Genomic DNA, 22000 nt, shown 5'->3' with positions numbered 1-22000 from the left:
GCTGGTGTGGATTGAATGCCAGCCTGTGAACCAAAAGGTTGCCGGTTCAATTCCCAGTCAGGGCACATGGCTGGGTTGCAGGCCAGGTCCCTGGTTGGGGGTGTGCGAGAGGCAACCAATCGCACGCCAATGTTTCTCTCCATCCCTTTCTCCCTCCCTTACCCTCTCTCTAAAAATAAATAAAATCTGTTTTTAAAAAAGCTATAAAAATTATTATATTTATTTACTGAGCATCCCTCTCACCTAGATCGTAGCTATCTTACTTCTCACTATTTGGGCTTTGTCTCTTGCCCTTGAGGCTCTGAGCTCTGTTTCCCTAAAAGCTCCTGGTACTTAGAAGACACAAAATACATGTTTTTGGCATTGCTTTTTCCTTTTTCATTAGAGCAGTGAATGTCAGGAAGGCTATATGGTATCACCTAGGAGTTTTTTTCGAACTACACATCCTGCTGTCCCAAAAAGGGGCCCTGGCTCCTGGCTGGGAATCTCTACAACAGCCAGGACCGACTCTTATAAAGAATTCCCAGGGGTGTGGGGCAGGGGAAAGCCTGGAGAAGACCTAATGCAGTGAACAGAGAGGAGATGGAATAAAACCAGCAAGTGGGCTCAATGATAGAAGGTTCCCGGAAATGGATTTTGGTTATTAAAGAAAATGAGAAACATGGACTAGGAGAGCAAAACTTTCTACACTGGAATATCCTTTTAAATCTTTAAAGTTACAATTTTATTTATCACGAATGTTCCCCAAAATAAAGTAAGTTCCTCCCTGTCCCTGACAGCTACAGCGCTGTTCGTTCCCTCAGTTTGGTTAACCTTGGCGCGCTGAGGAGCAAGGGCACCATGCACAAGTCTAATAAAGCAATTCAGAACATTAAAACACAATGGAAATCTCAAAACCTTAATTCCCTCCCAAACAACGAATGTAGCTCTCATTGCACTGAACTACGTGCAATACTTAAAAGACCAATACCAAGGAAAATTAAACACTGGCCAGACTCTGCTGATAACATCCAGCAGGCCTATCTGAGGGAACGCCTCCCCGTGCCAGTTACAAGGCCAGGCCCAGTTTCCTCCCCAGAATGATGGCAAATCTTAAAAACTTCAGATCAGAATCAAAAGAAACTTCCAGTGTCCAAAATTACTGTCTTCCTAAAATTCTCCAAAGTAAATTCCAATTTACACTGACATAAGCATAGTATTTACAAAGCATGTTTACATACATTTCTAATTTGTGACTTAAAACTACTTTTTAAAGTCCTCAGTCCCACACCTCACAGATTTTAAGACTGAGGACCAAAAAGATCAGATTTACCCAAGGTCATACCTAGTTCCCTAACTTTTTAACCCAGAAACCCTATTTTTGCTGCTGTCGCAAAACGGGCAATTCGTTCCATTTCCTGTTCCAGACAAAAGACTGAGTGAGACCCAGAGCTTTAGAGATTTGCTCGAGTGTCCTTTTAAAGTTGACACTTGATCTACAAGGACAGTCTAAAGTGCTTTCTCCTTCAACTGCACTGGCCTAAATACAATCCCCCCTGGAAAGAAAATGGCAAATGATGGTACATACGTAAGCATAATTTCTTAATCATCTGGGCAAAGAGGAAAAAAAAGGATTCTACAAAGTTAAATGTCTTTCCTCGTAAAGAGATTGAATTCCCTTTTATTTCCCTTTGGAGCAAATTAGCCTGGAGACTTTGTTAGCAGCAAACATATGGAGAGTGTCGGCTTTCAAAGTTCAGCTGGATTAGAGGAATTTAGATGTAGAAGGGGTGAAAATGACTCTTTGGGTGGAGATCAAGTAAAAGTTTGATTTCCTCTACCTCTGAAAATCGCAGACCAATATAATGAGTGTTGTAAAAGAATTATACTATAGACTAACCCTAGGTTCACTTCGAACCATTCAAAACACACCGCAAGCTGCCCTGCACAGGACTAACCAACCCAACAGCAAACACTCTCCCTGTCTTCCCCACCCCACCTTCTTCCTCCTTTCTAGTGGTAAAATCGCTAGGCTAGAGCAATAAAACAGGACCAGCTGGCGTGTGTAGTTTAAAGCAGTAATGTACAATCACTTACCTCTCCAATTTCATGTTCACGGAGAACAAAACTAAGTGTGTCTGTTCTGGGCCCTGCTACCAGACGCAGGTAGAGAGGGTGTTCCCGGTCTGAGAGCTTGCAGGCGTAGACTGGGTAAGGAAACAAGGAGCAGGTCGCAGGCAGAGCATTGACTCATTCCCTCCACCACACACACACGGGACCCTCCCTCCCTCCTCCAGATCAAGGCAACGTTCTCCTTATCTCACTACCAGTGACCCACAGTGGAAGGAAATCTATTCTTTCTAGCTGCACAATATGCGCTGTGCCTTGGTCAAAAAGGAAATAATTTTCATGAATGAATTTAAATGGGTATTCGTCCCCCAAATGGCTTATAATTAATTCTGCTCCTCCCTGGAGAACGCGAGATAAGAAACTTAAAAAAGAATCTGCAACCCCTTTCAACACAATCCAAAGCATATGAAATCAGAGCTCTAGGAGCAAATCTCTCTGCAAATTAACTTAGAATTAGCAGCCACAAACAAACTAAGCAGTTGCAATACAAGCTTTGGTGGCCGTAAGCACAGCTAAATGTGTCTCATCACACACAGAGTACTGGCATCGCCTATGGTGTTAAACGATTCGCCAGCCATGAAGGTAGTATTTCAACAGGATTGTACAGCTAAGTCCAGGTGAGATGGCAGAGCAGCTGGCAAGATAAAAATGCCATCTGAGCTTCTCTACGTGATTTTGGCACTTCTGGGTGCCACTGCACTGTAGGTGCGGATTTCCCTACAGATGTGAACTCGCCTTGCTCACTGAGCCTGTGGACTTGAGGGCTGAAACCTCGGTCCATTCATCCTTGTATTCTGCAGGGCCCAGTCCATGGTACGGATTCAAAAAATGTATGTACACTCAGCAACTAGCTGGGTTTCATCCCCATGCCGTGAGGGCATTCCTATCATGTTAGGTTAGTAGTATTGTCTTCTAGAGCTGCTTAAGGCTTTACCTAGAAAAACCAGAGAACGTAAATAGGTGACCCCTCACACACAGACACAGACCCCGTTCTTCAGTTAGCACTTAGTCAGTCACTGCTGTCCACCACTGGGGTCCATTTCTGCTCAAATACCTGATCTGGAATATCTTATTCTGTTTCAGGCAGAAATTTAATATTCTCTTTCTGCCCACTGAATGTGGGTATTAAGTTCAGACAGGCAGACCCCAGATCTACCCACCCATTTTAAGTGCCTCTTGGGGGCTGGGTGCCAAAATACCCCAGTGTAATGGCCAGAGACAAACTAAAGAGGGGGAAGAGCCCGGGGCTGCGCCAGTTACGTCAGTAAACATGAAATGTGCAGCAGTACACATGGGCCTCCCCATCCGCAAGGCCTCAGGGACCACGAGTGCACCAGGCCACTCCGTGTTCAGATGCACTTCTAATGTGGGATGTGCTGCTGCAGACTTCATCCACAGGGGCATCCTTTTTTGTCCTAAAGAGCATTAAAATCAAAGCTACCAAAAAAAAAAAAAAAAAAAAAATCGAAGCCATCCCCCATATACATAAAAACCTATCTCGTGTGGATGCGTGTGAGCTCTTCAGATGCACAACTGTCCAACTCAAAAAGACGGACATCCCGGGAGGCATGAAGCTCATGTCATGATCACCATGTCTTCCGGAACCCATCCCTGGCTCCGCTGTAACTGACCAGAGATTATACACCCACTAGCCTTCCTTCTGCTAATGAGGACAGCAGACAAAAGCAGAGACGACTTTCATTCTAAGCATGGCACATACCTTGATCTTCCCTGTGACAGCGCTTATATAGTGCAAACTTGGCAGGGCTCTCAGTCACGAGAAACTTTTTGAGCAGGGCCTCAATCACCTCCCCAACAGTGTTCGTGCTGCTGATGTGGAGAGTGTTCATACAGCCATTGCTACTGGGCGCGGGTTTCCCCGAGTCCGGAGAAGTCTGCGGAGGTTTGCAGAGTTCCATCTGCACTTTAATGAAGCCAGTGTAAATCCCATTTGAATTCTGAAGCAGGAAGACAAGCACACACTTAGCGAGGCTGATGGGGGCATCTCAGGAAAAGATTGTATTGAAACAAAACACAGACGTGACACACTTTATTATTATTATTGTTATTGAGAGAGAGAGAGAGAGAGAGAGAGAGAGAGGCACAGATGGACAGACATCGATTTGTTGTTCCAATGACTTAGGCATTCATTGGTTGCTCCCTGTAGTACCCTGACCAGGGATCAAACCTGAAACCTTGGTGTATAGGGACAAAGCTCCAACCAACTGAGCTACCCAGCCAGGGCGAAACACCCTTTTCTCCTGTTCTTTTCTTTCACAGCTCGGTGGCAGAGCTTCACTAGAGACTGCCCCAGAGGGAACGGTCTCTGAGGGGGGTTAGCACAGCCCAGCAAAGTGCTTCCAGAGGCGAGGTCTGTAGGGCAGATGTGGCCACCGGAGACGGCCTCCCAACATGGTACTGCTGACGGAGGTCCAGGCTCACGCCTCGGAAGCTGCACGTGAAAGGTCAGGGCCCACTGGCAAGGTCACAATCTGCGGCGGCAGATGCTGGCCAAACCACAAGGCTATTAAAGCTTGGGGGACAGGTCTAGGCTAGCTGCTCAAAGGAAACGACATCTGTAACTGATGACCAGCTATTAAACAAAAAAGGAAGGTCACAATTAGGACTTTGAAATACCTAAGTCAGCAAGGAGTAAGCAGTAAGAAAACAAGCTATTTCCAATCTTACTGGCCGTTATCATATGTACTATGATTACCAATTTCACTGAAACTCTTTTACAGAAATATATCCCATGTAGCACAGGATACTCAATGGTGCATTTCAAGCAGCGATATTTTTAAAACAAATTCAAGCTCCAGTGTGAACTACAGATATAATATAGGCACTTATCTTTTTTGTTTTAACATGATATTTATGTCTCCTTCTATATGTACATATATTTTTACTAGCTCTAGTGAAGTATAACTTTTATACCCCAAAAGTGCATGTTTTGCCCTGATCAGTGTGGCTTAGCTGGTTGCGTGTTATCCTGCAAAGTGAAAGGTCGCTGGTTCCATCCCTGGTCAGGGCACATGCCTGGGTTGCAGGTTCATCCCCAGATGGGATGCTTACGAGAGGCAACCAGTCCATGTTTCTCTTTCTCACATCAGCCTTTCTCTGTGTCTCTTTCTCCCTCTTTCTCTAAAAATAATTAAAATAATTTCTTTAATGAATATTTTTAATATACACAATTTGATGAGTTTTAGCACCTGTCTTAAGTTATGGTTGAATTCACTTTTTATTTTACATTCAATACATTTAGAACAAATTTTATTAATGTTTTGGTTAAATAAATCCTCAGGTATTCTGTATAAATGACACAGTTAAAGGACATTAGAAACCTCTTTATGGTCCATTATTTTTCTCCCTTTCCACATGGTCACTTTACAATACAAATTCACTTGTTGTCTTGTGGAAAGTATTACAGGATGCTTGAATTTTTTATCTATGAAACAACATGGAAACTTGCATCTGTTTTAATCTCCAAAGGAGGGGGCTGGAATTTTTCTACCTGGATGAAAACTGTTAGAAAAGGAGAAGCATCGCTGCTGAAATAACGAGGACTAATCTTGAGTTCATCTGCCCCCCTCTGCTTTTTGGTGGAGTCCCACTAGGGAGGATCCTTTATCACAAGGGTTTATAGTTAAAAGCTCCTACCCCGGGGGCACGGAATTCAGTAGGGCCTGTTCTAAACAGGTCACCCTGTCCCTTGCTGAACTCTTGTCAGTTCACAGTCAATAGACAGAGGCAGGGGTCCAAGGCCCTGGGAAACCGGCACCAAGGGATGGCAGGTGCCTGGAAGGAAAGTCACCAAGCTGGGGAGGTGAGGGTGGGGCACAGTGGGGCAAGGCACAGGCGACCAGTCCAGTTTAAAGGAACACAAATACTCCAGCTTTGTTGTCGGCTCTCCTTTCCTCCCCACCAAGCTCTGCGGCTCTGTGCTCCCCCCGCTGCACCCTTACCCCCAACTGAGCTTCAAACAGTGTTGGTACAATGTTACAAGAGCCTGAATCAACAATGTGTAGGAAGCTGGGCATTACATACTTAGTCTTACTGGGGACAACCAGCTGAGGAAAGTCTGAGTTCAGTTATATTCCAATCCACTGGCACAAAACCCTTTTCCTGATACTTCCAAATTTATTTACACAAGATAAAACGTAGGTATTGCCTCATTAGAATCTGAGTTACCACCTATATGTTAAACAGGCAATGATTACACTCAATGCTAAACATCGTTTGGGGGCCGGGGGTGGGGCAGGCACAAAATCTTTTAAAATAAAATTTAACTTCATTTAACTGATTTTGAAATAAAGGTACTTCAAAATACAGCTTTAATTTGAGAGATGCAGAAACAGTTTCCTGACCTACAACACCTTGGCCATTAAACTTCTCTGCAAGCATGATTCCGGGACTTTGAAACTACAGATAGACTGCAGTAGCAACAACGGGTATTTGTCTTTAGACCTCTGTCAACCTAAGGAGTATTATGGGCACTTACCAAGGTCATCTTCAACTTGTCTGTGACTGCTGAATTGTATTTATGAACTTTCTCTTTGATTTCCTCTTTGCTGAGGTAATTGTGGGTTTCCTTCTCTTTCTCCACATCCTAGAAGAAAAACAAGGCATGCCACACATGAGCAATCATACAAAAAAATGCAGATAAGCCAGGATTCTTGACACATGAGACCACTATGACTAACTGTGGAGCACTTTACCTTGAAACTCTCTCTCTCTCTCTCTCTCTCACTCACTGATGCATTTTCCCCCTCTCAATTTCAAACTCTCATTCACAACTATGGATCTCCTTCCTTCAGACTGCAGTCTTCTTGAGGGATATGTCAAAAACCAATTTGTCCGCAGCCAAAACCAATACTTCTTTAAACATTAATGTTTAATTAATTTGGAAAACTGTCTTTGCTAACTTTCCCTTCTGCAAAACACAATTCCCTCCAAGTACCTGCTAGACTGGCTCTTTTCATTTTAAATGATATTTAAAGACACACACCAAAATCTTTTCTTTAGCAAGTTTTATGACCTTTATGATCTTAGAGCTTTACATTATTATATAGTAGTTAATAAAAGTTAACTGGCACGAATCACTGATCTGTCAAATTATACACAATTACCAGAAGGAAATTTGTTTTCCATACTAATCCTCCTGTCAAGATACAGTAGCCAGACTTCCCCTCCCCACCCACTCTCACCCCCCACCCCTCCGGTCCCACCCCACCCTGCCTCCCCACTCACTCTCTGCAGGGAACAATATGGCTCTAATCACTGTGAAGAATTCACCAGCGGTTTATCGTCTCAAAGAGCTCAACCGGTGTATGCCATAATGCAAAGGCTACTGCGTGAGAGAAGCCCAAGCTACTGTGACCCCATGGAGCCAGGTTTATCAGGCACCTAACTTGTACTGCTTTTACCTTTCCCAGCAATTTAACAAGGAGGTGTTGTTATTCCAGCTTCCGCATGAGATCAAGTTGTAAGAAGTAAACTAACCTGCCAGTAGAAACTTCACTACTCTGCAGAAGTGATGGAACTCACCTGAAACCAGATCCCAAAGTAACTCCGCATGATCACTGAAACCACTACGTACTTCCACAGCGTGTCCTCCCAACAAGGAGCTAGTTAGCACCCCCATATTGCAGACAGGGACACTGAGACCTACGGAGGTCAAATGGCTTGGCCAGGGACTACTGAACTAGTTAGGAGACCACACTCAATTTTAATCCAGGTCCTCTATGCTGTTTCCACTAAATCAGATAGGTGCCCACAGTTCCCATTTGGGTGTCTGAAAACTTAAAGAAGGGCTGTATAATCAGATTGGAACCAGAGTGGCAGCTCAGAAAAGATAAAGAGACCTAACGATCCTCAAGATGAAAAGAGGAAGCTCAATTAAAATCAAATGATTTATCCCCACAAATAAAACCTTTGAAGAGATGCCACCTTCCCAGCGAATTCATCACACCGTCCTCACAGCTGGAGACTCTCCGAGCAGGCATCTGTCCCCGCCTTCTCACTGGGAGCTGGTGTTATATCCTACGCGTGCCGTGCAGACTGGCTAGTTCTAAGCCTGCACAGAAGACGACAAAATGGCTCCTGATCCGTTTAGGCCTCAAGTCCTTTGATGCTAGACTTTGAGAGGGGTGTGCTGACTATAAATTATCTCAGAAACTTTTCCGTTTCTGCGCGGTCCTGGGGAAGTCTGATGGCCCACGTTGGACAGTCAACACTGAACACTGGGGGAGCGCCCTTGCCTGGGTTCTCATTCCATCTGTCAAAGTAAAACCCTCAAGCAATCTTATTTTATGGTGTGGGGGGCGGGGGGGATGCCGATTAAAATAACTTTTTAGCAGCTTCAATGTCTGCTTCCAAGGAACTTTAAAAACATATCCTGCATCTCTCTGCTTGCCCTGCTTCCAATCCATTTCCTAGCTGTGGGGTGTGGCATCAACACGGCAGAGGGGCTGTGGAATGTGCCCCGTGCCAGCAGGACCCGGGCTCTGTCTAGTCCTGCTCTGTCGCCAGCTAATCCTGCGCTGGGGCTTACTGACCTTTCTTAGGTTGTTCCCTCGTTTTGAAGGTGTGCCCTGGCCTAACTGGGTAATTCTAATTCTGCAAAGAGCTGATGCTGTGCTCATTGGAGTGACTAACCGGGCAAGATGGTTGCATTTGAGGAATCATAGAAACCGAAGACTCAATATTTAAAAGCTTATCAAATAGCTAATTACATGAATACTGTAGCATACATACACCCCAGGGGCATACCACTTAGATAGGCCAGAAGTCTAAGAATGACGAGAAGGAGAAGGGGTGAGGGCAAAGAAGCAGGGTCAAGTAGTCAGTTTGGTCAGTTGTTTTTTTTAATTAAGTTTATTGGGGCAACACAGGTGGGTAACATATACATCTCAAGTGTACAACTTTATATGCATTATCTGTATACTCAATTGTGTGCTCACAACCCAAAATCTAATTTCCTTTGGTGATCGTATATTTGACCCCCTTTACCCGCCTCGTCCCCCCCCAACCCCCTCTCCACTGTTCCCATTAATCGGTTGTCTGTATCTGTGAGTTTGCTTTGTTTGTTCATTGGCTGCTTTTTACTTTATACCCCACATATGAGTGAAATCATATGGCTCCTGTCCTTTTCAGTCTGACATGTTTCACTTAGTGTCAGTGTGATCAGTCCTTAATGACAGGTTTTGCTGACGTTCCCTGGACTTAGGCCCCTCACATCGGCATTCCCAGAAGCCTGAGGACCATCAACGGAGGCGGCCGGTCTGGGAACAGAACCTTTCTCTGGACTGTCCACATGGGGACAACTAACACATGCTTGTGTAGTAACTCTGTTGCCTTCTCAGAGGTCAAAACCCCAGGAAGAGCTCTTCTAAGGCTGAATCGTCATTATTAAAAGATCAACCAGAAAGTAAATCTGAGAAGCAGCTAAAACCTAAAAGGCTGTGATCCTGTATTTTTTTGTAACACTGTATTCATATTGTGTATAAGAACTATACACACACACACACATATTCCTTATTATTTTCATATATCATTTTAAGTGTATAAGGATTTTATATATTTATATATATGTATGTATCTCCCCCAAAATGATCACAATAGGTTTAGTTAACATCCATCACACCTCAGAGTTATAATTTTTTCTTGTGATGAGAACATTTAAGATCTACTTTTATATGGTCCTGTATTTTTAAGTCAACTTATGTAGCATGTGCACACCAAGGCCACAGGACAAGGCTTGCTCACTGAGCAAATATTTGCTGAGCTTCTACTAAGCACCGGGTACTTGCCTGAGAATGGGGCACCACACCCACCCTCCCCGCACTTACTGTCTAGCGCGGGGAGAGGATGAGTGAGGAATGTCAAGAAATAACCGAGCGCGGCTTCTCCGAGCGAAGGGCTCCAGCCACAGGGGAAAGACACAGGGGTCACAAACTCAGGCCCTCAAGTGGAGGTCGCTGGTTTTGTTCAGCGTTAGAGCTGGAGAAACTCTCCTGATTTGGAAAACTTCCAAACTATTTACCTCTTTAAAAGTGGCCCCATTTCCTCCATGGCCGGGTGGTTGTCAACCCATACACCGAAAGGCTGTGGGTTCGATCCTGGGCTGGCGCGCCTATGAAAGGCAACCAATCTACGTTCCTCTCTCACACCAATGTTGCTCTCCCCACCCCCCAAAACCAATGAGCATGACCTCAGGTAAGAATTGAAAAAAAGAGAAAGAGACCCCCTTTCCTCTCACATGGGGAAGAATCTGCCTGCCCTTCCACCAAATACAATGCCTCTGGGAATACAGCCGTCTTAGCAGGAAAGAAGTGGGAAACCTGGAAGCCAGAAGGAGAAAGTAGGTGCAATGGATACCAAGAATGGAAGCAAGAAAGGGGGGCAGAGGGACCTCTGTGACCCTGGCTGGGTGGTGCAGTTAGGTGGAGCACTGTCCTATATACCAAAATGTTGTGGGTTTGACCCCGGGGCAGGGCACAAACCTAAGTTGCAGGTTCGATCCCCGGACAGGGTAAGTGCAGGTGTTTCTCATCTCTCTCTCCTATCTCTCCCCGACTTCCTTCCCTTCCTCTCTCTCTAAAATAAACAAACATATCCTTGGGTGAGGATTTAAAAAAAAGAAATTAAAAAAAAAACAAACCAGTGTGGCAGGCGTGGAACAGATAAAGCAGTATAAACACTAATGTTTAATTGCGATGGTGAGAAGAGGAAATAGCGCGGGGCGCAGCCGTCTGTGAACGCAATGGTTATTGTTCTTGGCAGTCCGGGAGGGCATGATGCCACGCCTGAGAGTGTCCGTTTGGGAAGCTGAAGTCATCTTTTTTTTTATAAGCCACTTTTCTTTTATATTCCCCAAACTCTTCAGCTTCTCAGAAGGTGGGGTTCTTCTATGCAGAATTCTAAACTCTAGACTCTTCTCTCATGTTTTCATCCGGCCAGCCCTTGAGGGTTGCTCTTGGGTTAGCCTCAGTTCCTGGGTGGGGTCACGACGCTGCTCTCCCACCCCAGTCAACTTCCACATAAGGGACACACCCTGCCTCACAGACACCCAGGGAGCCTCCACAATGTGGCCTGCTCTCACATTAGAACAGCTTACAAATCAAAGTCTTCCAAGAATGTACCCTTACAGACATGGGCAAAGGGTCTGAGAATTACTTATATTCTTCTTGCTAACTTCTCTATAATTCTGCAATTATGTCAAAACCTTAAAAAATTAAGTTTAAAAATATAGCGACAGCAAAAGCAAACAAACAAAGCAACTGGGAGTGACTATGTTCAAGAGAGCAACCTAGAAGATGAACCTGTCCCTACCACTCGCTCTGTTTCAGCCTCGGGAAAGCATGTAGACCATGGTTTAGACATACTGAGGTCTGAATCACAGGTCTGCCACATTCAAGCTGTGTGACCAAAGGCAAGTTATTTAACCTCTCTGAGCCACAGTTTTCTCACCTCATTAAAATGTGCAAACGAATATTTACCTTATACAATTGTTATAAAAATATACTACAATCTATTATTCAACAGCTATTTATTGAGTGCCTACTGGTACCTGGTTCTGGGCCAACACTTAAAGCCGGGAAAGAGTTGTGGTCCCTGCCTTTCCCCCTTTTCCTGGCCGACAGCCTAGTCAAGTTTGTCTTACGTCCACCATTACACCCATTTTGGGGTTGTTTTTGTTTGTTTTTGTCTTTTGGTTTTTGCACCATAGACCTCTTTAAAAAATAAAGCTACTAACCCTTTTTTTAAATGCAAATAGCACAGATCCTCTACATGATTGGGGGACAATAAATGCACAGTGCCTGGTGGCAGGGGCACGGCAGACACTCTAAATGGTGTCATCACCTCTTCATTGGTGGTCCCACAGCCATCGCATGGAGCTGCTCCAACTCCTGGCCAGCTGGGAGGTCCAGCTTGGGCCAGTGGGAAAGCATGAACTCGCTAAGCCAACAGGTGCTTGTGCTTTCTCCGAGGCTAGATTCCAAGCTCACGGATTCCTACTTTTCCTATCCTTTCCAGTTGTAGAAATAGGCTATCACCTACGGGTGTCTCAAACTGGTACTCAGTGCAATACACAGAGAATGTGTGCCAGTCTTGTGAACAGAGTAAAATATCAGGCACCTTTCATCCTAAGACGGCACCTCCTTGGAGCAGGGGACCCTTGCTGCAAATGGAATTCAGGGTTAGCTTGAGTGGAATGGAGTCTCGGTAATGGCTCCTTTAGAGGTCTTCCTTCCAGGCTCTGTGCCAACAAAGACATCAGACAAAGTATCAAGGACTGACTAAAACAGAAAAATCTTCTCTGGGAGAGATCATTCCATGGCAATCAGGGAAGGACCTATGAGCAAACCCATGCACGTCTGCACTACAGCATGGTATTAAGCGAGTAATTTTCAGGAGCCTGAGAACAAGGAGTTTGGGGGCTCAGAGGAAACCTTCAACGTGTCCAGTTAGATACTCCTGAATTATATTTTAAAGTATAATTAGCAGGAAAAAATCATTCTGAGACGTATTTTAGATATGGAACCCCTGTGATAAATGCAGGAAGGCCTGTCACACAGAGCTAAACCCGCAAAGCCCTCAGAGGCAAGGAGCTCGTTTTGTTCAACCCTCGTGAATGTGCGTGGGAAGGGCCTCGAGGGACAGTTGGTATATACAGTCGATGATGTCTGTCAGACATTCTTTATTTTCAGTGCCATAGATGTTAAAGCATCTATATTAAAGGGGCTCTCAGGGGGCCCAGAAAGTTTCCACAAACAAGGATCTGCATTGCTGATACATCGCACTTATCCGACTGCATTTCGGTACCTGCAGTCCGTACCTTCAGTACCTTTGGTACCATAGATTCGGACGTGTTCTGAATCTACGCCGTCCAAAGAGAGGCGACCACACACGTGGCATCTGAGCAACTGAAATGAGGACGTGAATTTCACAGTTTATTTTAACTGTCAATAGTTATAAGTAAACAGCCGCGTGTGGTTTGTGATGTTCTCCTGGACAGTGTGAACCCACGATGTACTGTGCACAGGTATAAATGAAGCACGAGGAAGGAAAAACCCAGAGGAAAGCAATGTAAAATGCTACATTAAAGTAAAAAGAACTGTTCTAGAGCAAACAAGATTCTATTCCTGGAGGGAAGGAACCAGCACAGTTGTTCCTGGGCGGAGTGGCGCTGCTGTTCTTGACCCTAAAAGCACAGTGTGCTGCTGGCTGCCGTGTTCTCACGGTACCAGCACTGACCATGTCCAGGGACGCTTATCTTGGTGTCCAGCCATGGCAGGCTGATTCATCCAGTCCACGCTACGGTTTTTTCCCCTGCAAGATGGGAAGGTTTTTCTTTTTCTCTTTCCGTTTTTAATGGCAGGATATAGAGCCTGGGCTCTATTTCCATGTATGTGAGGATTCAGGGACTCGTCTTGCCCAAATTCAGTTTATAGGCAACACGTCCATGTTTGCCATTCATGTTTCCAGTAGCAAAGAAAACGGCAGGGCAGAATGCAACAGTTCCCTCGTCATCCTATCAAGAGACGTCACTGCTGTGTTAGGGGCAGAAAAGGTAAATGGAAAAACGGAGGGTTGTTGAGAGGATCAGGGCAACGCACACAACACTGATGAACTGCAGGGCACCACACTCCCAGAGTGCCCCACGGGACATGAATCTCCAAGTTGTTCTACAAACAGAAAGGGCTCTCTTCCTCCCCCCCACCGCCAACTGCTAAAGGCTCTGACAAGTCTTATAGGTAAGAAACCTTTGTAAGCACACAGCAAGGAAACTTTAATAGTGTCACGAGTGTGGCATTCATTAATTAGGAATGAGCAAATGGGTATATTATACGGGAACAGATATTTCTCTTCTTATTAATTATTCACTCAGTGAGTGGTTTCTGTATTCATTAGGGGATAGTAGCAAACCCAAACCACATATGTTGAACCTGTCAATTTTAAACAACCTCTTTGTCCCCAAGGCTATTTGTTAAACAACAAAAAGAACAGTAGAAGAGAGTCTAGGTGTGTGTTTCAGATAACTTCTAAAAAAATGGACTTCAAAAATAGAGCTAGGCAGCACCTTATAAAGATGAACACTGTACTAGCCTTCTCGCAAATGCACTTGTTAGAGAGAGGGAGATCCAAGTGTGCCATCCACTGCCTTTGAAGTCGTCCAGCCTCATCCCCTACCATGTACAACCACCCTTCCACTCAGGCGTGCTTACCTCTCCCCTAAGAGCGCCATGTACACCCCCACCCTGCTCTTCCCTTGTGCTCCTCCCATTCTAGGACCACCCTACCCAGGAAGCTGGCCTAACCACAACGACCCTCACTTCCCTCTCTATCATAGGAACCCCTGTGGTACCCCATCAATGCAGTTTTAGCACCCACAGCATCTACCGTGGTTTGCTGTTTTTATACTCGCTCTTGCCTCCCACCAAACCAACGGTGTTTTTAAATCTCCCACTCCCAAATGCTGTGCTGGAACTAGCTCGATGCTGGGCACAGAGGAGGGGCTCCACGCCCTTTCAATGGTTCTGCCTGGTCACATGGTCACAGAGCCCACAGTTACAAGGCTGCATTTACAATCAATCCTCTTTTGTACATCTTATCAATCTGCATGAAGATTTTTGTTTGCTTCTCAAAACTGAATGAATCTGCAAGGGCACACAAAAGGCCTTTATAATACCAGATACAAAGTTTTATACACTTCTGTTATCCATCTGCACCATCAAAGAAGAGAGTCCTTCAAAGCGTGCCCCTTAAATACCCTCGCACACCCGGGGCAGTGAGAGCAGGCACAGGCCCAGCATGTTAATAAGATTAATTGCAGTTGTGATACACATTAAAAGAGTTTCATCTGGGCCTTGCATGACCTCACTTTTCAAACCCCCTGGTTACCAGTCCGCCATACCCTATATGGTTGTACTTTTAAAACTGGGTCGCGTGCCAATAGTCAAACAGCCACTCATTTGTTTGGAGCCAGAAAACAAACTTGGAGGTGGACCAGTCTCCCCAGAGTGCCCCAGCTTGAGGTCCCAACCTCCAGGCATACCAGATTACACCCAGACTTAGAAATCCCAGTTTGACATGTTTTCAAAGGCAGTCAATTAAGATGCTATTCATTTCTGAAAGGTGATACATTTCACGACTGATTTAACTTTCTTCAAATTCTAATGAGCTAGGTAACAAAGAAAGGAAAGATTAATAGAGGCATCTGAGCCAAACGCATCCAAATCCAGCCAATCAGCGATGATAATTAGAAAAAGAATGTGGCCGAGGGTGAGTCAGCGCTCTACCTCTCGAGGTCTCAGAACCAAAGGATTCTTGGGTTTTCAAAGTCAGGTATGTCCTCAAGGACTCAGTTACCCTGATTATTAAGAGAGCATTGGGGCCCCAGCCAGGTAGCTCAGTTGGCTAGAGAGGTGTCTCCATATGCCAAGGTTGCAGGTTTGCTCCCCCATCAGGACACATACAAGAATCAACCAATGGTTGCATAAGTGGCTCAAGTCGATGTTTTGATATTACTCTCTCTCTCAAATCAATAAATAAAAAAAAATTTTTTTAAAGCAGGCACTGGACTTTCAGCCATAAGTTTTCTAATACGCTATACCATCTACAACACTATCCTAATCAAGTACCTAAAAGTCAGTCCACTGGGTATGATGAAAATTAACTGGAAAAGTAAGTATAAGAAACTGCAGAGAAGCCAGGAGGGAAGTAAGACCAACACTACAATGCCAAGCACTGACACAATGCCCACCCTAAACTCCATCTAGATAGAAACCTCTCACCGTTCAAGGCTCTAAGGGGCCAGGCAGCCATCCGGTTCTTTTGCTAACAGCAATTACAACTGTGGCTCTGGAGCCGCCGGTCTACTAATTCCGAGTAGCCCAGAGATACCAGAGGCTCCTACAAAGGCCAGAGTGTGAAGGTCAGGCCCACTATATCCTTTATGGAACCTCTGAACCCTGGCGATAAAGGCCAGGTCTGGAGACAGGAAATGAGCCGGCTCATTTGGAGGTGAGCCAGACAGGAAGCACAAAGGAATGCCGCAGCCACCCGGAGGACACAGGTGGGGCCCATCTGGGCAACCCAGCAGGCTCCGGGCTGCTCCAGCTCCAACAGCAGGGATCTGAAATAAGGGCAGAGGCTTGCAGACTCGTCACCTTGCTTGCTGAAACCTAATGGGAACAGAGGATAGAGTCTCAAGAAAATTAGAAATGTCTGCAGACCAGCACTCCAAGAAAAAGGATCAGAAGCAAGCTTCTCCGAATTTTATGTGATGTCTTCTTCCTTGCCAATTAGAATAATGGAGTCTAAGCTGCCACCACATAATAAAAGATTTAAAAGCAACTTAGGTTCTATGTTTTCCAGCAACAAACACAGAGTTAAAAAGGGTAGATGACAGCTTCCTTGTTCAGGATGACACTGCCCAGGGAAACGGTCACATTAAGTCCTTTAAGGTCTGGGTTTGTAAATCCCCAATTCTTCCTCACTGCAGCCTTCCCAGCGCACTAGTTAGTCCAAGCTCTCTCTCTCACCCCCTGAGTACAGGGGCGGCACCCCAGGAGTAGACAGACAGAAACTTCTACACTAGATGTCCAGACCATGAACTTTTCTTGTTTGTTTTAAATACACGAATTTGAAAGTCGGAAGGGGTCCATGAGAAGCTAAACTGTTTTATATCACTCTTGTTCCCATTAAATCAATCCACCCTCTCTTCCTGAATCCTCCTCCCCTCCGGCCCGCGCTCCACTCAAGATGGTTCTTTTGATTAAGTCTATTCATAGCCTTTAAAAGGCATGGCTGAAGTACCAAGTGTACAAGGACTCATTCTTCTGCCACAGGCAATACAGGATGAAGAACAAAGAATGACAGCTGGCTGCTGCCCTCCAAGACATAGGCAACAGACGGGCACATGGAGACCACTTACACAGCCTGGTCCACCTGAGCAGCCATTTCTTTCACAAGGTGCAGCCCAAGGTGTTGGGTTTATCTGAGGAATTATCTTCCTCCTTCCTACCAAGGTGCAAGTGCTCTGGGGTAATTAAAAGATATGTTAGAGCAATCAATTCAAATAAAAATCAAGTGGAGCCCTGACCAGGGTAGTTCATCTGGTTGGGTGTCATCCCGCAAAGGGAAAGGCTGGTTTGATTCCTGGTCAGGGCACGTGTCTAGGTTGCAGGTCTGGCCCCCAGGGCTGGGATGAGTGTGAGAGACAACCAATCGATGTTTCTCTCCCTTTCTTTCTCCTTCCCTTGCCTTCTAATAAATAAATAAATAAATAAATAAATAAATAAATAAATGAAATCTTTTTTTAAAAAATCAGGTGGATTAGTATCTTAAAGAGCTGCACAGAAGCAATTTCTAAAGATTCTCTTCTCTACAGAGATTCGCCCCCTGCCCTGCAGCTTAGTTCTTGGTAGTGTAAGAAACAGAAAACCTCCAAGAAAATGTCCCAGGCACAAGGCTGGTCAGTCAGAGGCTTGGGGTAAGTCAGGCCACACACAAAGACCAGAACGGTAAAGACCGGGAAGGCCGACCCCCTGCGGACAGAATGCCTGAGGGCCCAGCCCTCCCGCCTCACTGAACCCAGCCAGAGGCTCGCTCCCTGCCCAGACCTTCCAGGGTTCAGGCAGGCTCAAAACAAATGCTTAAACTTCATACTTAGAAGGGGGTTAAATATCTTTTCAATACAGCTCCCCCATTCGGCTTCCCATTCCTTTCTGGTCCCTCTTCCGACACCCGGACTGGCAGAACTAGCCAGCCCGATTCCCCGGCAGGGGCTGAGGAGGGGAAGAGAAAGACCCGTGGCCCTTAGTGAATCTTATCGCGGCCAAACTCCAGGCACAGCACCACACCTTTCACAATCTGACTCAGAATCCGCACAAGAACCCTGTAATTGGGTATTACTATTGCCTCTGTTTTGTAAATAGGAAAATGCGGGCTTAGAAGGATTACCTGTGCCTGAGGACCTGCAGGTACAGCAGAGGCTGAGTAAGGTTGTCTGATTCAAAGCCAATTAAGCCAAGGAGGAGGGAGAAAGAACCTTAGATAAGAACAGGGAAAGCTGCCAAGACCCTGGGGTTTGCGCATGGCTGACTTCTGGAGGCTTAGTGGTTCTGATATGCAATATTCAACCTGAATTTTGGAGGGTGAAGTACTAAAACAACTGGCGATTTGCTAGAGAATTACTAATCGCCGCACCAGGACCACAGAGAATTAGTTTAACAATCAGAAGCTGTATGACCAGCATTAAAGAAATAGATAAATAAATACATTCAGAACTTAAGAAGGACCCATAACAGAAGCTCTTTCTTTACATGAAGCCAATGGAAGAGGTTTATAATTGGAAAATACTCGGAGCAGAAACTGTATCAGGTATGACAAAGTAAGCGCCTAAAAACTAGAAGGATATAATCCAAAATGTTAACAGTGTTTACGACTGATTGCTGAGGTTTGAGATGATATTTTTCTTTTTTGAACCAACTTTCTCCAGGGTCTGTATGAGTGTTAATCAAGGAAAAAGTAAAATTTATGACGAAAAATAAAAAAGACTTTCATATATAAAAAAGAAATTAAAAAACATCCTTGGAAATGAGAGTAAACACAAAGCAGTTCAGCACTTAGCCAGACCCGAACACGCTTTGATGTGCCGACTGCAGGGGGGGCGGCGGGCAGGGAAGCTGCTCGCACCCAAACAACTCCCACATTGAGAACAGAAGCACCAAAGCCGCAAAGCTCTACCTTCTCCTTCACTTTGACAGCCAACAGCACTGAGATCAATGCATGAAAGTTGCTGGAGAGCAAACGAGAGCTCCTTAGTAAGGATAGGCCCTTGTGATCTGGGAAATAAAGTCCTTTGGCCGGCGGGGGGCGGGGGGGACGTGTCATTCTGCCATTGCCAAAAAAGAAAGGTAGGGTTGTTTTTGTTTGGTTTAGTTTTTTGAACATCGCTCTATCAGTTCACCAATTTATAGATAGGGTTGCCCTGCCAGTAATTTTGGTTTGGGGGCAATTTACATGATTTACATTTTCTTTGTTGTGGAGGAGTGTCAGTGTAGCTTGTTTAACCTGAGGGCTCACACACCCTCCAGCTCTGTTTTCCTCCTGGCGTGCACAGGAAGCCCAAGCCCCGGAGGAAGTGCCCTCCCGCCCCACCTTTCCTCAGTGCTGGGGGTCAAAGACCCAGCAGGTCCCAGCCCCCACAGCCTGGGCCAGGCCAGTCCAGCCTGGGGCGGGGGAGCAGGAGTGGGAGGCGGACAAGGAGAGGGGCCCCTCAGCTAGCAAGTGTGGGCTGGAAACCTGCTGAAAGTCAAGTCTGATTTGCTGTGGAAGACATAAAGTGAAACTGAATTTAATGAATGTGTTAGAATCAGGGGTCTGAAGCAAATGTGGATGAATGCCGTGGACACAGCTTCACAGCTGCACCTCACTAGAGGTCCGGTCAGGAAGCACGCTGCAGACACTGAAAGGGGAGGGTCAACACACAGTATTCCACACAGGATGTGCGCCTGCTTGGAGCCGCATCCTAAGCTACACGTGGGGCGGCGCCTGAAACAACAGTGTCCCTGAGGGCTCCGGAAGGGTTTAGTCCAGTCCGTCTAAGGAAGCCTGAAGACAAGAAGGACTACATCACATTTTACAAGTTCTGGGGCTGATCCCTCACACACGGATGTGAATGTTTAGGTCACCAATTCCCCTGCCCACTCTAACCGGTATAACAAAACAAAACTTTTAAAAACAGCCACTTAAAGACTGTCCTAGAAAAGAACTGAGAATATTGTGAATCAAAAGGTATGTTTCCCAAGGTTACACAAACCATGTTGTTCAAACCCTGATTACAAAATCACTTCCAGGTGTAACGCAAGTTTTTGCAAGTTTTTCTAGGGTATGTGTGGCATGTAAAATTCTTTCAACTTAGGAATTTACTTTCTCAGGACAACTTTTTTTTTCCTTCCCAAAAGATCAAAATTAAAATACTCAATGTCCAAGTCCCACTCTGTTGAGAACCATCACCCCAGTCACCAAGCTTTCTGAGCTCCAAGCCTAGGTTAAAAAGGAAGGTCAGCTCTGACTGGTGTGGCTCAGTCGACTGAACATCGACCTGAAAAGCAAAAGGTAAGTAGTTTGATGCTTGGTCAGGGCTCATGCCTAGGTTTCGGGTTCAGTCGCCACTCAGGGTATGTCCCAGAGGCAGCTGGTCAATGTTTCTCTCCCTTTCTCTGTCCCTTCCCCCTCTTTAAAAATAAATAAAATCTTTAAAAAATAAAATAAAATAAAAAGAAAGAACAAAGGGTTGGTAAATGCCCCAGGCTGACTGGGTGATAACTGCATTACTAATGAGAAAGAAATGGAGGTCAAGTGCTGGCCCAGGTTATTGAACAACAGCTAGATCTAACGTAACCCTTCCGAGAGCCCTTGAGGTAGAAATTTTAACCCCACTGTACACATGCATGAACCAAGAATAAGGTCACAGCAGTAGAGTAACAACACGAGGCCTGGCCAGCTTCAAAACCATGCCCTTTCTAGTCATACCAGATAGGCTCTAGAGCCCACGAGAAAAATCTGCTGCAAACTAGCTGTGTGACATCAGGCAAGTATATAACGGGTGGTTTTTGTTTTTTGGGTTTTTTTAACCTCTTAATAGGGAAGGAAGGCTTCCTCTCTCCACCGATCATCAGTCTCCCTCCTCTACAAAGACAGGATCAGGAAGCCTGGAAGGAGAAAGGAAGCAAGCCTGCACAACCAGCCGCGCCCCCCGCGCAGGGAGCTATGCCCAGGACAGCACTGGAGGTTAACCTCAGGAAGGCTACTTGCACACAGATGAGCCACATTCTCCCCATCAGCTTTATCTGTTATCAGCAATAACCGTACATTCTGGTCTCCATCTTCCTTACTCCTGCCTTCCTTCTCAACTGATTCGAACTCAGGCAGGGAAACAATGAAACCTGGTCCGCCTTGAATTCCACAATACCTGCAAAATGCGGACATTTCTCAGACAGAAGTTCTAATAGTCCAAAACAGAAGTCATGACTCCCTTCTCTTAAGGAACTTGTAACAGAAAACACACACACACGCACACACACACACACACACGCACGCGCGCGCGCACACACACACACACACTGAACTGAGAAACAGAAACTCTCTCTCTCTCTGAACTGAGAAACATTTCCAGACATTAACAAACTGTTAACAAGTGCACCTACTTTCACAAAAATAAACGTTCCCCAACTGAGGCAGATACATTTGTGAAAGCACAGATGTTTTTTTAAAAACAAAAACACGCCTTAGAAATGTCCCATGCGTCTAGGACTCAAGCAGAGGGAAGGCTGGCAGTGGCTGCCCTCCCCACCTGGTGGAGTCGCTGTTATCTGGCGGCTAAGCCGGGGCTTCCGCCACCACGCCCTGACCCTGTCAGCACTTCCCAGCCACACCCATCTCACCCAGTTTCTCTCCGTCTTCCTTTTCTGTCCCCACTTCTTTAATTTTCATGTGAAAAGATAGGTCTCTTTGGGTACACTGCTAATAAATTATGTATTTCCTTTCTGTCTAGTAAGCGGGCCAATTTTGGCGTTCGACAAACACTTGTTAACCGCCTGAATATTTGGCAGATAGTTGTGCGAGTCACTGGGACAGAACAATGAAGAGAGCACAGGCTCTGCCTTTGGGGGCAACGGTGGAATGGACAGTGACACTAAGGAGGATGAAGTGACAGGTGGCACAGAGGGAGCGCCGCAGAGGAAAAGCTCGCCAAGGCGCCCGGCAGGACGTGAGATCTAAACTGGAACCTGCCTCAGATTATTTGTAAATTCTTCTGTAAGAGATAAAGTCATTCCTAGTTTGCTTCCTTCCCCTTGTACTCCAGAGCTCACAAAACCAG

The 22000-nt window shown here is 45.5% G+C and overlaps 1 protein-coding gene across 1 annotated transcript in view; it reads right to left on the bottom strand.

The window, feature by feature from the left end:
• The window catches only part of RASSF3 (Ras association domain family member 3), a 72815-nt gene that overhangs the window by 3992 nt on the left and 46823 nt on the right, over positions 1-22000 (bottom strand). The window contains exons 2-4 of the mRNA XM_054580052.1: positions 6608-6715; positions 3830-4067; positions 2077-2186 (exon numbers count right to left, since the gene is read on the bottom strand). Of these exons, the coding sequence (XP_054436027.1) occupies positions 2077-2186; positions 3830-4067; positions 6608-6715 (456 nt within the window). The remainder of the gene's footprint in view (positions 1-2076; positions 2187-3829; positions 4068-6607; positions 6716-22000) is intronic.

This window comes from Pteronotus mesoamericanus, unplaced genomic scaffold (assembly GCF_021234165.1).
Source record: "Pteronotus mesoamericanus isolate MK-2021 breed Mesoamerican mustached bat unplaced genomic scaffold, CSHL_Meso_final contig_56, whole genome shotgun sequence".
In the NCBI taxonomy this organism is placed as follows: domain Eukaryota; kingdom Metazoa; phylum Chordata; class Mammalia; order Chiroptera; family Mormoopidae; genus Pteronotus; species Pteronotus mesoamericanus.
The sequence above is the reverse complement of the archived record's forward strand: the minus strand, read 5'-3'. Positions and strand labels throughout refer to the sequence as shown.